Source organism: Lepisma saccharinum, chromosome 12 (assembly GCF_977018435.1).
Source record: "Lepisma saccharinum chromosome 12, izLepSacc3.1, whole genome shotgun sequence".
In the NCBI taxonomy this organism is placed as follows: Eukaryota; Metazoa; Arthropoda; class Insecta; order Zygentoma; family Lepismatidae; genus Lepisma; species Lepisma saccharinum.
In genome coordinates this window covers 69,038,851-69,056,778 of record NC_139240.1, presented here as the reverse complement: position 1 = coordinate 69,056,778, position 17,928 = coordinate 69,038,851, and the positions used below count along the sequence as shown (strand labels likewise).

General features: G+C 37.2%; 1 protein-coding gene across 5 annotated transcripts in view; it reads left to right on the top strand.

Annotated features, from left to right (window-relative positions):
- Nucleotides 1-54: 54 nt before the first annotated feature.
- The window catches only part of LOC145996194 (nucleolar MIF4G domain-containing protein 1), an 89,546-nt gene continuing 71,672 nt past the window's right edge, over nt 55-17,928 (top strand). Inside the window, exons 1-6 of one of the 5 annotated variants that reach the window (XM_083132590.1) lie at nt 117-308; nt 8,391-8,876; nt 11,542-11,943; nt 11,977-12,200; nt 13,107-13,259; nt 14,101-14,263. In XM_083132590.1, coding sequence (XP_082988716.1) covers nt 8,444-8,876; nt 11,542-11,943; nt 11,977-12,200; nt 13,107-13,259; nt 14,101-14,263 — 1,375 coding nt within the window. In that variant the 5' untranslated portion in view covers nt 117-308; nt 8,391-8,443. The other 4 variants (XM_083132587.1, XM_083132588.1, XM_083132586.1 and 1 more) reach the window with 4 other exon arrangements.

The following is a 17,928-nucleotide window of genomic DNA, read 5'->3' as shown; positions in this document are numbered from 1 at the left end:
GGACTCTGATTCAACGTGATTGGTGAATACCACGCACGTGATATCAAAGATAAACAAATGAGTAATGACAAGCAAAAAGCAGAAAACTTCAATGAATTCTTACAACAGGTGAAAAATCTTATTTTTCTTTGTAAACAGTTTTATCTAAAGTATCCGTACTTTGTTTGTCTAGTTAGGTACCCGGCTGTCTATATTGAATTTTTATTCAATACACACACGAAAAGGAATCAAAAGTATTTTTGTTCTGCTGGAATATCAAAAAATGCGAGTCGACAACTGCACATGTGAGCATCTGTAAACGTAATTATGTAGGTAAACCTTCATCAAACACCAAAGTACATCTTGGTCTTATCTCAAGTTTTATTTTTTTAATCTGCGAACTAACAACATATGTTTTTCCGGAACGACTTGAGATGACTGGACCCCTCTCCGATTTTCTTCATATTTGGCATACTTACTAATTGAGGCCTCCTAATCACGAATCTGAAGTTAAAATTTGTCGGAAACGTCGAGAAATTGCAAAAGAAGCTAAAATAAGGCGTTAGTTTTCGGAATGGACACTGTCGATTTTCGCGAAATTTTTTGTTTCACAACCAAATATATATATATTCCTGATACTACCACGACACCAAATTTTAACGGTTTGCTTACCTAACCGAACTAACCTAACCACGCGCCAATGGTTCGTGGGGCTAGCGTCAATGGTTCGCAATTTCTAGACGTGACCGACAAATTTTAACTTCAGATTCGTGATTAGGAGGCCTCAATTAGTGAGTATGTCAAATATGAAGAAAATCGGAGAGGGGTCCGGTCATCTCAAGTCATACCTGATTGATTATAAGTCTTGGAACAATATTGGAAGTTTGGTTTTGTTTTTAACAATAAATATCAGTGTTGTATGTTGTTACTTGAAATTTGCAACAAGAGGCAAATTATGTATTGTCTACATTGCATACGATATACTGACATTCTGTTTATTATGTTCCTTGTTATCTGATCACTGACTGCATTAGATCTTTCCAAGCAACAACTGATTCAAGAAGTATGCAACTGTTCCTTTGTACTTTATCCAGGGCGACTCTTTGGGAATTGGTTGCAAGGAGATAGCCTCTGGTCAAAAGGGATCTTTTGTGTGACTTTGTGATTGTCACTGTTTCCGAACTGCATTGTGTAGATCTGCACCTAAGGCAGAAATGCAAGGGAAGGGGGAAGGGTGCAGAAATACATGAAAGCTAGTTGCGAAATTCTAAAAGTTCAGTCGGAAAGGGGGGTGTTGGGGATGGTTGACATTACACCACAATCCTGTCTCCTGGCCCAGCCAGGACAACCCAGTTTTTTTTTTCCTTCAAATCTGGCGGAGCGAATTTACAATACCGGAGGTATGTTCAATTGCTTTCAAATTCGACATACTCACTAATTTTGGCCTTGTAATCATGAATCTGCAGTTAAAATTTGGCGGTCACGTCTAGGTATTGCAAAATAAGTCGAAAAAAGTGGGTCCGTGAACTGCGTAAACACCCTTAATTTATGAAGAAAACAACTATTTTTTGCAATGATTAGCATTTCAAAACCATGTTTATGATGACCTTTAATTTTAAATATGCTTGCCTAACGTAACCTAACCTTACCATGAATGGTTCGTGGGGCAAACATGTTTTCCACCTTTACGCAAGATGCCATTTTGTCACATGCAAATCGACGCTCCATGCAACGGGTCTCACTTATTGCACAACACTTGAACAGTGTTGTGTTATGAGTGTATGGAGAATCCTAGCGGTAATTGACAAGGTTATTTTGCAATTTCTAGACGTGACTGCCAATTTTTAACTGCAGATTCATGATTACGAGGCCTAAATTAGTTAGTATGCCGAATTTGAAAGCAATTGGAGATACTTCCAGTATTGTAAATTGATACCACCCTGGCTAGTTCAAATTGTTAATACAAATTGTTAATAATCCCAGTTTTTGCATGTTTTCACAGTGCTGCTGCAAGTTTTTGCAGAAGCAGTTTTCAGCTAATGAGAGCCGAGGAGTTTTGTAATGGGGATTGTGCCTTTCTTTTTGCAGCCAGTCATATATTTTGCCAACGTTCCCTCCATCCATTTTTTGCTACTATTATAGCATAAGGGAAACACCTATAAATCATTTTTTGACATTGCTAATGTACTATTTTGGAATGCGGAACATTTCCTAAGGTGAAATAATGCATTTCTAACTAAGATAATGTCTATTTGTTACATTTACGAGTACTTACTGTTACTTGTTATTTCGATTCTGTAACACATTATGGCGGGCGATAGCGTACTGGTTTAGGGTGCGTTGTGCGAGTGTTTTGTCGATTTATGCAGTGTTGCAAACTCGTTCACCGGAAAATACCTACTTTCGTGTCTGGATTTGAAATTATGCTAATATGTCGCAAACCATTGACGTTAGCCTCACAAACCATTAACGTTAGTCCCACAAACCATTGACATTAGCCCCAAAAAACATTTTTCGTCAGGTTAGGTTAAGTAAGGTCAGGCTAAGTTAGGTTAGGCAAGCATAGTTAAAAAAAATTAAAAATATTCGACACGACATGTTCTAGTGAAAACACGGTGAGGCTGAAACACTGACTATGGGGTTGCGTCATCTTAACACACGGAACATTGTACTCTCGTGCAGAAAGCAAATGGCGGCAGCAGAAACAGTGTGTCGGACAGAGATTTTCACAGAAAACTACATGTTTTCGCATTAAAATGAATCAAAACTAGATTCATGAACTTCCACAACGCTACAGAAAATGATTTCCGTAAGTATTTTCTCCTGTAAATTTGAAGAAATCCGTTTCCCTTATACTATAATGTTACCGGAGGAACGGGATAAACTCAATTAGGCGTAGATAAAAAAAAATGTTTCAGGGCACCTAAAAAATTCAGACATCCCCCCCCCCCCCCCCCCCAGATCAAAACCACCACCTTATGAAATTATTAAGCTTGCCACTGGTGAAATCTGAACCCAGGAGTCTGTGATATGAATCGATCTCGGACAAATATGGATACTGTTCGAGGTGTCCTCAGTAATGATTACATATACACACACCTTTAGCTTATTTCTTGCATTTTGAAAGTTTGTCTAGCCTACATTTTTGATGCTTACATACAAAAACATTTTCTCTGTATATTGGAACAAAGCTTTTGTAATGTAGTGCATGGTTAAAGAGGGGTAGATGGGCAACTCGCCATTCTTATGACCATGATAACTGCTGTTAATCTTGAGCTTTAGGGCTGGAGTTGTGTGTATATTATCAAGACCAATTTCACTCAAATACAATGCAATATATTTTTATTAGTTAACATTGCTTTTCTGCTTCTTGGGTTATTCGTGGCATCAAAACTTAGTATCGTTTACATTTTAGAGTTCAATACATGTGCATATTAGGCCATTACTTAAAAATTTCATAAATTATCTCAATTTGCCATTAGAGGCTATAAGTGACTCTATTCTGCAAATCTGAAATTATTGCCATTAAGCGGCCCTTACACGATCTATAATATTGACAATATCAGTATTGACAATACAGCCATCAATCCACGTGCCAACCAGTCTCAATACTGCCCTACCTTACACGATCAATATTATTGACAAAACTTTTGTCAATAAATGTGCACAGTACCTCTCTTTCTGCCTAACGAGCAAGGTGAATCTGTGTGTTTGTGTGGTTTTATTCGGTTATTTCTGGGTTCTGTCCTTCCAAAACATGGATAATCGTAGAAAGGGTGAATAGCCATTATTTTAGCGCTTGGAACTACTCGTCGAGTGGAACGCAAATGCTGGATGAAGGAATGGTTGACTTTAACTCAACAACTTTAAAAGTTGAGTCGTAATATGTTTCTTTCTTTTATCTTGCTTCACAAAGAATAGAATTTATAATTTACAAGTTACAGTAATCCGTTGATCCAAACGGTTATGTATAGGTTAAATGCTCTCTTCATCTGAGCACTGATTGGCGGAACATTAAATGCGTAATACAGCCGTGTTATATTTTTCAACATTTGGCATAAGAATAAAGCCGTCACAAATAAAATCGTAACACACTTCTTACCTTCACCGGAGTGCGACGTGACCTGAAGTGAGTATTGATGGAAATATTGACGCTCGCCCCTACACGGTCAATAATATTGACAATATCCCCTCCACTTTCCAGTATTGATGCCTGAAAAACAGAAAATTCGGATTTTCTTCAATACTCCATCAATATCGACCGTCAATCCAATTTTTCACCTTACACGGTCAATATTATTGTCATTGTGATAAGGTATTGTCAATATTATTGATCGTGTAAGGTCCGTATTACACAAAATTTTATAAGGGCCTCTGCTGGATATACCCATGATGACCTTTTAAGTAATAATATAACATGGCACAAATGCTCTTCATGCCTCTTCGATGGTGTAGTGGTAGCGTCATTGCCTTGTAATCAAGGGGTCTCGGGTTCGATGCCCAGTGGAGGGCCTGTTAACCTTATTGTGCATAAAATGGACTTAAGATACCAACTCAATCAATCAACAAATGCCCTTCACTGCGTGGCTTGGTCTATCTGTCTATTGTAGATAGAAATGAAAATCTTAGCTTGCTAATATTAAATATCAGCTATTACAACAAACTACAGTAAATTTCTGGCGTAAAATTTTCCCCCATCTATTGTTCTCCCCAGTCCTGACAAATTGCACATACAATGCAGACTTTTATATCAAGGTCAGCCAAGACTGGTGGGAAGAAATGCTTTCATACATGAGAGAGGATCATCCCATGCTCTTAAGTTGTAAGCACCTGTTCCCAGTGAGTGAACAAGACCAGGAGAGGCAGATAAACACAAGTCAGGCAGACCACAAAATTGATCCTACTCATCTGATTTCATCCTTTGTCTTCCTTGCTGCTGGTACCTGCTTAGGGTGAATTCGTTTACCCCTAGAACACTACTGTGTTCCAATATTACAGTGTAACTAGCACTACATAAATTTTACGTACATGAAGGAATTGATTTTCAAAACAAACTCTACATCATGAAAGCAAAATGATGATTCTTTGTGAACATTATTTTGTTTATTTTCCTTATATTGGAGTTTTATTCTTCATTTTAAAATCTATAAACATGGTTGTATTAAACATAGAATATTTTTAAGAGAATGTCTTGATTGACATGCCCGTACTGACATTAAGAATGAAGGCGAAATTTTCAAACAAAAATGTTATTCATAATGCTGTAAATAAGGAACAAATGTAATTTTAAAGTCTTACAAGACAATAGTGCATGCTTCTAAACTTTTGGGTAACAGTTTCGTAGATCGGAGACACATTAAAATCTGATATTTTGTGTTTCGCATGGATTGTACTTACCAATTGTGTATTGCGGAACATAGTTCAAGGTGCCATTATGCTTTTTACACGAAAACAAACTCAATTCTTCGCATTCTGAGTGCTTTTTTTTATTCCTTTCTTCGCTTCCGGAACACACAATATGGCGGGCACATCTTGACTCATGTTGTGGGTATGCAGTGTTTCAACCTTCTGCAACGAAAAATACCTACTATCGTGTTCGTCACCGGTGGAAATTATACATTATGCACGGGTAGCTGATGGATAGCCCCACGAACCATTTCCGATAAGGTTAGGTTAGGCAAGCATAGTAAAAAAAAAAAGGGAGGGTTGGAACACTGACAGGGGTTTACGTCATCAAACGTATGCACCATCCGGTTGTTGTAAGGCAAGCAAATGAAAGCAATGGCAATTGTGTGTCGGCGAGATATTTCTCTTGAAAAATACATCATTTCCCGGTCAAATATATTCTACGATGAAAGAAAATACCGCAATGAACATTGTAAACCTTGAAGAAACTCATTGCCGTAAGTAGTTTCTTGTGTAAAATTGAAGAAATGTGTCTCTGATGTATGAAACTGTTACCAACTTTTGTGTTCAAAATCTAACTATCCAAATCAAATTTACGAATGTCAAAATTATGTGAAAGACTTTTCTAGCATTACTAGAGCTACGTAAAATTGACGTACAGTGCACAGCATAACAAAGCAAATCAAGAGGATCAGCACTTGCACCCTCCTTACCACAGTGCTGCCTTACGTCCGACAGACTGCTTGAGGCACTGCTAGGTGGAGGGGTGTGTAGGTGAGAGGTGGAAGGTAGGGAAGGGAATTAAGGACACACCACATGTAAATTTTACGTACTGCAGTGTTCTAGGGTTAATAATGAGACTTTGGGATGACTTTAAATTAAAAATTATGGATATTTTCGTATCTGTAACAGAATGCACTAATCTTATAGAGTAATCTAAATAACTTAAAATTTAAAAATGCTTTGTATTATCCAATAACAATATTTTATTTCACCTGTATTTTGAGTTACTCACATTGCATTGAAAATTATATGGGGGACATGTACAAAAGTGGATTTCAACGTAGTTTGTATTGTCTGATATTCAACTAACAATGATATGCTAATTTTACAAAAGAATTAACGAAGATATCTTCAAAGAAATGTAAATGTTACTTTTTTGGTTCCACCTAAAATATGAAATCCGAAATTCATTGTATGTTCTTTCATCAGTTTGTTGAAAATGAATAATGAATGAACTACATTTCAAGTTTTGATCTTGACTAGTAGTGTACATGGAGCATATTGGTTTCAAACTTGATTGTCTGTCCTTCAAACCAAAGCCTTATATCGGTATTACATTTAAAGACTGGTTTATGATTGTTCATGACAAGTTTGTTTTTTAATGTAATCTCTGAGGTTTTTACCTTTGAGGAGCAAATAAATATAATAAACAGATTTCTGTAGAATTCTCATTCTCAGTGATGTTGAAATATGTCTAGTAGGTATAAAGGTAATTTTATCACAATACAAGGTAATTCTAAATGATTCATCGGGTTTGAAAGGGCTGCATTAAAAATATATATAACACATACAATAAAGAATGATACATGAAAATAAACAGAAACTGTCAAATTTCAAACATAGTTTCACAAATGTTCAATGTGGCTTCCTTTCATCACATGAAACACATCTATGCGATAGTCTAGTTTGCCCCACACGCGCTCTAGCATATCCCAAATAATGGTCGTAAATGCTGCTGTAATGCGATCCTGCAGCTCAACCGACGTTGTTGGTAGTGATGACTCATACACTGTGTCTTTCACATGCCTCCCCCCCCCCAAAATAATCACAAACCGTTAGGTCGGGAGATCTAGGAGGCCATGGGAAAAATGCTAAGTCACATCCCAATCCAACAGCGTGGGAGTTCTTTGTTCAGGTAGAGACGCACCTCAGTGTGCCACTGGGGTGGTGCTCCATCAAGTTGGAATACGAAGTTATTGGAATCCTCTTTCACTTGTGGAGACAACCACAACTGCAGCATATCGAGGAATGGCATACCCATCACAGTGTTCTCTGTGAAGAAAAATTTCACTTTTGGGGAATCTTGTTCATGTTGCACTGTAGCATGTGTTTGTTCAGTACCCCAGTACTGACGAGGTCATCCGGTTGTAACATTTGCAATAACTGTTTGCGGTACGGTTTCAGTCGCAATCAGGTTCACAAAATCTTCCAGAAAGTTGGCTGCGGAATATCAAGTTCCCGACTGGCACGGTATGTTGACTTCTGTAGGTTACACACAAAACTTGCCCTAACTTGCTCCACTGTTTCATCAGAAATGCTTGGACGTCCTCTGCTTTTACCTTTACATAGTCAACCAGTTTCCTTAAACTGTCGATGCCATTGCAGAATGCTTTGGTGACCTGGTGGTGCATTTGCAAACTGTCTCCGGAATGCACGGTAACAATGGAAAAACGCTCCTCATATTCCAAACCACAGAATGCTTTCTGCTGCATAGCTGACATTTTGGAAACAGTTTGTGCTGCCATCTGTCGGCAGGCACCAAGGTTACAAATATGAGAAATTAAACTTTCATATTATATTAATATTTTTGGAAATATTTCCCTTTAAAACCTAATGAATCATTTATAATTACCCTGTATAATGATAGAAACTGTAATAGGATGACAGAAAAGTTTAGGTCATTCTTTGACACACATACTTGGTCCACTCACAATTCTAATAATGTTTGACAGAACATTCATGTAAGTTAGGCTACATGATAATTTTTTGAAGTTAAAAAATAGGAAGGTACATTTATGTGATACTTATTGCCTTCATTGTCCTTCACTTCACTCAATTACAATGGAAAACTGATCAAAGAAAATAACATTTTTTTAAAAATAAGAATTGTTTTTAACTATGCTTTAAACCAATGAACTGTACTTGAAGAAACCAAAATTTAAATATTGTTATATTGTTATAAAGTAATTGCTTTCTTAAAATTTGGATATTTATTTTTGCAGGAGTGATGCAAGAGATGAAAAGATGAAACCGGAAATATAATTTTGAAGCAAGAATGAAGACGATAAAAGGCACACGTAAACGTCAAGAGAGGAGGACAAAGTATATGTCTAGGAAAGATCTTAGGAGAAAGGAAAGAAAAGTGAAGAAACAAATGAAGTTTGAATATCAAAAAAAGCGAAAGCTTTCTTTAAATGTTGACTTGAAGATTGATGTGAAGACAAAACATGAACAGCCAAAGCTGTCAAAGCAAAAGAAAAACAGAAAAAAGGATTCTGCCGTTAAAAAGAAAAATACCAAAGAGGAATCCACCGTGAACGACGAGTTTATAAAGCTTACGGAAGAAATGCAAGAAGAAAGAAAGAATCAGTTGAAACTTGCTAACGAGGAAGAGGATAAGAACATTAAAAAACTAGCAAAGGCATTGAAACTCAATAAACGCAAGAATAAATCCTTACCAAAGTCTTTTACTGATGACGGATTAGATTGTATCCTTTATGTGGTTGTGCTTTATGTAGGGTGACCATAATATTTTGACTCAAAAACAGGACATCTTAAGATGAGTTTACCCCCCCCCTAATTTCCTGAGAAATCGGTTAGGCCTAATTATAATTTTTTTACTATTATTAACGTATTGTGATTATTTATTAAAGGATGGATCACATAAATGATACACCATAAACTACAAATAAAATATGATCTCCCGTTGTGAAAAGGTATTAATTATTATATTCTCGGTATAATTTACATAGCATTTCTCGTCCTTTCTGATCAACCATTGATGTTAATCCTATGCTGAATTTGAGTAATGTCATAAGTATTTAGCAGAAAAGCCAATCTTCTTGAGAGCAGCTTTATTCTCCATCAATCGTTTATAAACCTTACCCCGCATATCAGACATACAACTCGTAGATTTCTCTTTTAAATTTGTGTCAAGGCGTAGAAACTGCATGCTTATTAACTGCTCATTACATAATGGAACACATGCAAAACAATGCATTTTTTTTACATAAAAATGTCTCAAATTTAGACTTAGTTTTCAAGATAATTCCTAGATTTTCATAAAACGGGACAAATAGTGGCTTTTTATTAATATGGACAGGATGACCAGGACATGCCTCTGAAACGGGACTGTCCCAGTCAAAACGGGACGTTTGGACACCCTAGCTTTATGCAAGAATTTGTTAGTTTAATGTAGGGCTGAGCCAATACCAATGACAGGGTATTGGTATCGAACAGTATTGTTTGAATTTTGTTTACTGGTACCAGCTGTTACTTTACTACGTTTTGGTTTTTCAAGGGGTCCGAAAAATACCATGTCATGTTTTCGCGAAATCTAATTATCCTGAAATTTTTGTAAAATTTTAGTTTTTCTTTTATTTGCAACAGGGGCATTCCAGCATTACATGTGTGACATTTTACACACAGAATTTAATATTCTAGACATGATATTGGATTAAAATATTCATAATGAACTGATTTCTTAAAATTGTGAAGTACTTTATGGTGTCTGCTAAAAAAGAAAACTTGAGTATGATGGCATAGGCTGAATACATGAAAAGCATTAACAAAAATGCATTACGTGTGTGTGACGCTTTTAAAATATATCAGATTTTGACTTCATTTGTCTGTGATACAGATGCTAGTAACTTTTATTGATGAAATGTGCAACTTATATGCATTCACAAACATCTAAACCTTTATGCAATTATAAAAACAAAACAATAATAATTTCCGTGATAATTCATTTTCTTATTTACATGGAGCAGGACCACTTTTCGTGGAATGCCCCAACAATATTATGTGTAAGAACTGTATTTAGTGGTGACATAAGAGGTATTTTAATACAAGTAATTCAGATATCACCTTTTCTACCGGAACCAGCTTTCATTGTGGGGGGAAGGGGGCAAATATGGTGAAGAAAGCCATGAATCCAATTGACATAAAGCTGAACATTTTAAAATGTCACCTTAAAGCATCTGATTTATTATTTAATACAAGATTGGATAAAAATAATTAATTCTTGTGCCAGAATGGCCTTCCCAAAGAAGGCTCCACTGGTAACAGTATGAATAACTATGCATTTGCCTGACATTACCATATTGGCTAGAAACAGTGACAAAAATTATATTCTGATTTTGATGATACATGTGATACAGTAAACACACAAAAATTAAAAAATACACATACTGTACTCGTTATTTATAAAAAAAGGTCTTGGAAATTTCCATAAGCAGTCTTGATATATTACTATTAACGTTTTTAGCACTGAATTTGAAAATTCAGGTGCCAGGTGAAAATTTTCAGGCACCATAGTGACTGAGCACCTTGTATTTTTCTGCCCCTGATTTTAATATTCTGATTTAATTCTTGAATATTTTGAAGGGGAACTCTGTTAAGTTGATATACAGAGCATTACCTGACATTCGCTACGAGACTCGGCGGCAAGCGGCCCGGCATAAGCGCTTGTCTTTCCCAGTGAACGGGTCCGCGACAGTCGCTTATATTAAACCTCGTAAAAAAGTTTAGAGTAACGGTCAGTTCTGAATAAAATTGGAAAGAAAAATGGGGAAATAAAGTATACAAGGACAATCCGCACACCATCCGTGAGTTAAAAGAGAGTATTGTACGAAAAATCGTGAGAATTACAGTAGACGAACTTGCACGTGTAAATGCCAATTTCCTTCGGAGATGCCAGCAGAGGGACATCATTTTCAAGACCTTCTGTAGTCAAGGTTAGTACACAATATGAAAACTGTAATTTTAATAGCCGACTCTAGCGACTGTCGCTGACCCGTTCACTGGGAAATACAAGCACTGATGCCGGGCTGCTTTCTGCAGAGTCTTGTAGCGAATGTCAGGGATTGCTCTGTACTTAATTGGAATGGAATACTCGGTCACTAATATTAATCAATGTTTTGAACAACTTTTAATTGTTACAATTTTCAAGCATCAGTATTGGATGCGATCTGTTAAGAGTATTAACATTGTTAATAGTTTTGGTTCAAAGTAGTATTGGTTCAGCCCTGGTTTTATCTGTTGGTAAATATTCTATTTATCAGTTGTTATTGTATCTTTTAATTATTTGAACATGTTAGCATGATTGTATTGTGATACTTTAATTTAATCTTATTTCCTTAATTGATTTTGAAGATATCCTTGAAGTATGTGAACCTAACAATATGAAAATGATGTCTTCTGCTAATGCAGAGATATTTGACTCTGGTTCTGGGTCCGAGTTTGAGGAGGACTTTGCTGTTGCGACAGGCAAACAAATTACGTCAAAAGAAAAGAGAAAAGCTGTTACACACAAAGACTCCGAGACACAAAGTGATAGTGATGTGGACATTAATGAAGTCGATACTGATCCTGAACGTGGTTCTGATGATGAACTTGAAAGTGACGGCGATGATGGTGTTTCTGGAAGTGGAGATAGTGAGGCAAGTGAGAAAGTTGATCTGCCCAAAAAGAGGAAATCTGACTCTAGTGAGAAACTTGACCTGCCCAAAAAGAGGAAATCGGACTCTAGTGAGAAACTTGACCTGCCCAAAAAGAGGAAATCCGACTCTGTTGCCCAAGATGCTAAAAAGAAGACACGACTTAGTGTAAATAGCAAACCTGATGTATCCGAAATGCCTGACGAAAGCAGCGAGAACAGTGATTTTCGTGAAGAAAGTGACAGTGAAGGTGGTGGTGATGAGCTCTCTGATGATCAAGGTTCAGCCGATGCTGAAAGTGGTTCAAAGAACAAAGATGGCTATTGGGAAGATATATATGGAAGGTTGCGAGACAAGAAGGGAAATGTGGTTCAGGTAAGAATAATCAAACTTTGGTCCCAATTCTGGTGTTTAATTCTGAACCAACGCTTGCCAAAAGAATAAAATTTTCGGAGATTTCTTTACAGCTTTCGAACCCTTTTGATTAAAGTGTTCTGGAAGACTATTGTCCTGTATCTCTGTTTTGGTTTTTCTACTGTGTATACAAAATTGAATTACCATTTCAGTGGTTGCCGGCCCCCGTGGCGAAGTGGTTAGCACATCACACCAGGGGTCCCGGGCTTGAATCCTGGCCTGGGCATGGATGTTTGCGAGTGTCCATTCATCACATCATCACTCATCCCCATTTTCGCAAATTAGTCAAAAGTGGCACAAAAGGCCTATCATTCCAGTAGTTGCATTTTGAAAAGCTTCCTACTTGTTCAAGTTTCAATTGTGGAAGTTATTAGGCATATCCTATGTCACTATGTTTAAGCATGTTTGAGGTCTCAATCTCTTAGACTGTATATTTCAGTTAGTAACAAAATATTTTGTTTCCATGCAGAAATTATGTGAGATTTAATGCATTTTATGTTCTATTTCTGTATTATATGTATACAGTCCATTTCTCTCCTTTTGGTGTTCTTGGGTGTTCTTTGTGAACTTCTCTTCATCAGTTTCATCATATCATTCATCCTCATCTTTGTGATTAGCTAAATGTGGTAGAAGAGTGAAGTAAAATAAACCAAATCAATCAGCAGTTTTTTCTGACTTCCTTTTGTTTCGAACAAGTGTTCTTGGGTTACCAGCCAGGTTAAATGGAGTTAGCTTCCAATGTTTTGGGCTCATACATTTCTCGAATTCTTGGAAGCTAACTCCAATTTAACCTGGCTGGTAACCCGAGAACACCTGTTCGAAACAGGAAAGCTACAATTCCTATTTTCTTTTTTTGTTTTTCCATAGAAGTCTTCTCAAGCGTACATCCCACCACAGCAACGAGCACAGTTGATGTCTTCTGCTGATGAAAGGAAGAATGCTGTCATAAGACTTAGAAAACAGATGAAAGGTTTGCTGAATAGACTTGCAGAAAGCAATATGCATAACATTGCAGGACAGGTAACACTAATAATGATTTTCTCAATTTTTAAACTGTAGGTGTGGGCCTAATTAAATAATTAATCAGTAATAGTGTATTAGTTTGTCAATATATTTTCTGGTTATTTTTTAAAATTTCTAGGTCAATAAATTTATGATGTGGTTATGCTATATCTTTTTGTCTGTTTTGAGTTGTCCACTGTATATTCTGATATATTAGGGTAAATCAAAAAGTAAAGGCAATTTTCACATAACATCTTTATTTCCACACAAGAAGAAGAACTACACATATCACTTTTCCACATATACCCCCTGCACGGCAATGCACTTTTGGTATTGTGCAATCAGCTTCTGTATCCCGTCCGCAAAGAAGGTTTTTGGTTGGTCGCAAAGCCACGTCTGCACTGCTTGCTGGACCTCGTCATCTGACCTGAACCGACGACCACACAGCTTTAAAGCGGTCCACCCACTCATACACCTTTCGCTGAGTCATGATGCTTGCTCTATTCTGCGCTAACAGCCGACTATGGATGTCTGCCGGTTTGACTCCCTTCGACCAAAGAAAGCGCACTAGGGCGTGCTGTTCCTCGATGGTGCATTCGTGTAGTGGTGCATGCATACGTGTGACCTTTTTGCTCCGCAACACTCGACTGAATGGGGCAGTGATGGATACTCCTACTTCCACGTCACTCCACGTATACACGTGGTGATGTAAGACACACCCAGTCTTCGTTTATTCTTGCGAAAACACAAAATTGCCTTTAGTTTTTGATTTACCTAGTACTTTTTAATTTTTAAACAATTGTCAGTATAGCATAGTTATTGTGTAAACAATTAATTTACATATGCACTGTTTTTCCAGATAGAAGATTTGTATATGTCTCACAGTAGAAATGACATGAACGATTCCTTAACAGAGCTCATGTTGGAGTCCTTGATGTCACCTGTAAAGACACCCGAAAGGCTTCTCATGGAGCATGCCCTGTTGGTTGCTGTTCTTCATGCTAATGTAGGAACTGAAGTTGGTAAGTGTTCAGGATTGGAATATTCACAGCCAAGGTTGTCCGTTTTGTATGTGACAAAAAATGTTACTTCTTTAAATGAAATGGCCAATGTACAAAGGAGAATCAAAAAGTAAGATGAATATTGAATTTATTCCGAAACATGAATGAGTACAAATATAAAACTGCAGTATGTTATGCACTTGGTATCGCACTACAATTCCGCATAGTCGCCACTGCAACCCAAACATTTATTCCAACGGGAGACCAAATCGTCCCATCCCAGTTGCAAAAAATTCTTGCTCCAAACTGTTAAGCCAGGTACCAGGAGCCTCTTGCACTGCTTGAATTGTGTCAAAATGTTTTCCATGTTTTCTTCAGGGGTCCAAACAGATGGTAGTTCAAAGGGGTGAGATCAGGATGGTATGGAGGGTGTTCGAGAACCTCCCACTTCAAACCACCAACGTGTGCATGGGTGCATTTGGCTGTATGTGGTCTCGCATTATCTTGCAAGAACACCACACCCTGTCATAGTGCTCCTTAGCGTTTTTGGCATATGGCAGTTTTAAGCCTGTCCATAGTTTGGCAGCACCTCTCAGCTGTAATTGTTGTACCCTGTGGCAGGAACTCCACATGAATAACACCGAGATGGTCCCAAAACACAGTGGCATGACACTATGCACCTCCACTTTTGTGTAATGTTCCAGTTGCTGCACCATGTTTTGACTGGCCTATTCAACGGAAGAAACAACGTGCTACGCTCTGGTGGCTGTCAGATGTACTACACCTTGACACCTACAACATACAAAAATTATAATTATACACATGCAATACAATTGATTGTACAGCTACATTCACCTTATTTTTTGATTTAACCTTGTAAGTATGATGCATAGTTCAAGATTAGCATTTGCTTACTCCTTTCAACTTGCCTCCAAACGTGATTTAATTAATGTTATCCTTTTTTTTTTTTTACCTTCACGTTAATTTGAAGTTGACAACTAACTTTGTTATTTGCCCGGTGCCTCCACCATGTGTCATAGCCCTCACTCCCCCCCCCCCCCCCCCAGGGACTGCGATTGAAATACAGACCTGGCCAGATCAAAATTAAATACATTTGTAGGCAAAAGATCATCATTGGAGAGTTTTTTTTTCGGGCAATCAACAGGTGATTCTGGATAGGATTCTGAGCTTTTGAGAACTAATGTCACCAAGGGTGCCTGCAGGGAGGGGCCAGGGGTAGCACTTCCCCTCCCCACCTGAGGTTTCTGGAAAGAGTTAATGTAATTCAAATGGTGAAATTGTACAGATATTTTATAACAAAGAATCTTCTGTTCTGTGACTTACAGGCCCAAGTTACAGCAACTATTATTATTATTATTATTATTATTATTATTTGAAGTAGGGTTTCATTTAAGCTTACAGTGTATTTTACACTGATTATCTAATTATAAAAAAACAGCTTTTTGTCAGTATACAGTTATGCAAATTGTATATAGATATACAGAATGTGGAAATTACAAATTATATAATTTTTAAAAAAAACGTAAGTAGTAGTGGTAGTAATAATAATACAGGGTGGGGACAGACCTGGAAAACCAGGAAAAGTCAGGGAATTTGAGAGATCAAAGAAGGTCAGGGAATTTTGTCTTTATTAACTTTTTTTGATGGGATGCAATGAATGTGAGAGGTATTTGCTTTGAAAGATGTCATTATGTAGTGCTGCGTGGGAACAGGAAATTTAGTTGCTAAATCTAGACACTTTTTATGCACAAGACAACCACAGCGCTAGAACAGAAACCGTGATGGGGGAGAAATTTCTGGAGGGGAAAAAAATTGATAAGCCTCTAAATATCAAATGGAAAATGCATTCAATTCTCTATTTTCTTGTCTGTATGGAAGTAGTAAGTTGACAGAACAGTCAACAGATGGAGGGAGGGAAGGGGAGTGGCATTACCACTATGGCACTGTCGGATAGTTGTTCGACGTTGAAGCATGGCATTTTGTCGGACATTCTGTAGGAACATGGAAACAAAAAGGGTGCTGCGCAATCCTGTAATTTGTGGAATGTCATGGAACATCATTTGTCGGATGAACATTTTGGCTCCATTGATGCATACGATTTTTGTCGGATATCGCCATCCGACTAGTGTTGAACTCAACAAAATGTTCACTACAACTTGCGACAAAAATCGTATGCATGGCATACTTATGGAATTGATTTTTGTTGGATGTCTTCGGACTGCAACATCTGACAAAAATTCCATGCATAAACAGAGCCTTGTACATCAGAGTTTGTCTGGCGTGGTACAACGTTTCATTGAACAAATTTCTTGGCTCCTTATATGCATGCGATTTTTGTCGAACGTAGCAGTCGATACTTGTAATTCTGCGACATCCAACAAAAATCACTTCTCATGAATCCGATGTTTCTAGGAAGTTTCAGTGACATTTTTGGTCGTTTACGACGTTTCGCAGATGCAACATCCAACAAAAATGGAGCCTTAGTCTGCTACACCACTGCAAATATGCTTCTGGAATTGTATTACTCTTCTGGCTCACTTAATCTTATTCAATGTAGAAAAGCGTATGAAGGTTTTGTTTCATCATCAAGATGTAAAACTGGTTTTGCATAGGTTAACATTCGTTTACAATGACATGGAACTGTAATTCCATGTCAAGAAGAATCCAACGAATTGGGATAGTTTAATAATGTCACGAAAATGTAAAACAGAAATCTGCATTGGTAAACGTTATATAAATTTGAAAAGTGCAGGATACACATAGCACCACAGGGGAGTCATAACATCCACATTTGTCGAGCGAGAAATAATGGAAAATAACTTCCTCAAAAATCGGTTCCAACATATCAAACTGTCACGAAAATATGTACACCACGTGACCTACAATTTAAAACAGTAATTTAAAAACACGATGAAGGTATAATTTTAAAGGTGCAAAATTCTGATTGCAGCACATGCCTTGCAGTCTGTGTATGAGAGCTGCCATCTTTAACCTAGAACTGTCCTAAAATGGCTGTGTTTTACTGCACAAGATTAAAACCACATGACACGTCTCCTTGCCTGCATATGCATGTTGCGCTCCGACCACTAGTGCCATTGGAACATAAACTCTCAGAAGCTGTCATCAACTGTGTGTTCTCCTTCTTGCCAGTAATAATGGTATAACTACATGTTGGGAGATTCACAGTACTTCACTTGATATACTGTGAATGTTTGTACTGAAGAAGCAGTCCCATTTATAATGTAAGGAAGTATGACACTATGTTTTGTATGGTTCAATTGTTTCACTTGTGTTCAAGTGTTAAGTCTTTTGCTTTACCTAAAAAAAAGAAGTGGGTTTGTGCATTGAAAGACGATTCTGCACTCATGGTTCTTGCGAGCAGAGGGTTCCAAACCTCAGTGGAAATATCAACATATAATAACAAGAAAGGCTAAAGAGATTGAAAATTAAAAATTCCTTTTTGCATCAATCACTTCACCCTAACCTCATTTAGTCGTAACTTTAAAAATAATGAAATATTTTACTGAAAAACTGCCTGCATATGAAAAAATCCCTAATTCTCCCCTAGCTTGCGAATAGTAATAATTTTCCAAATTAACTATTTTGCAGTTTGAATGCAAATCATGGAGAAATGAAGTCAATTTCATGAATGCTAATAAAGGTAC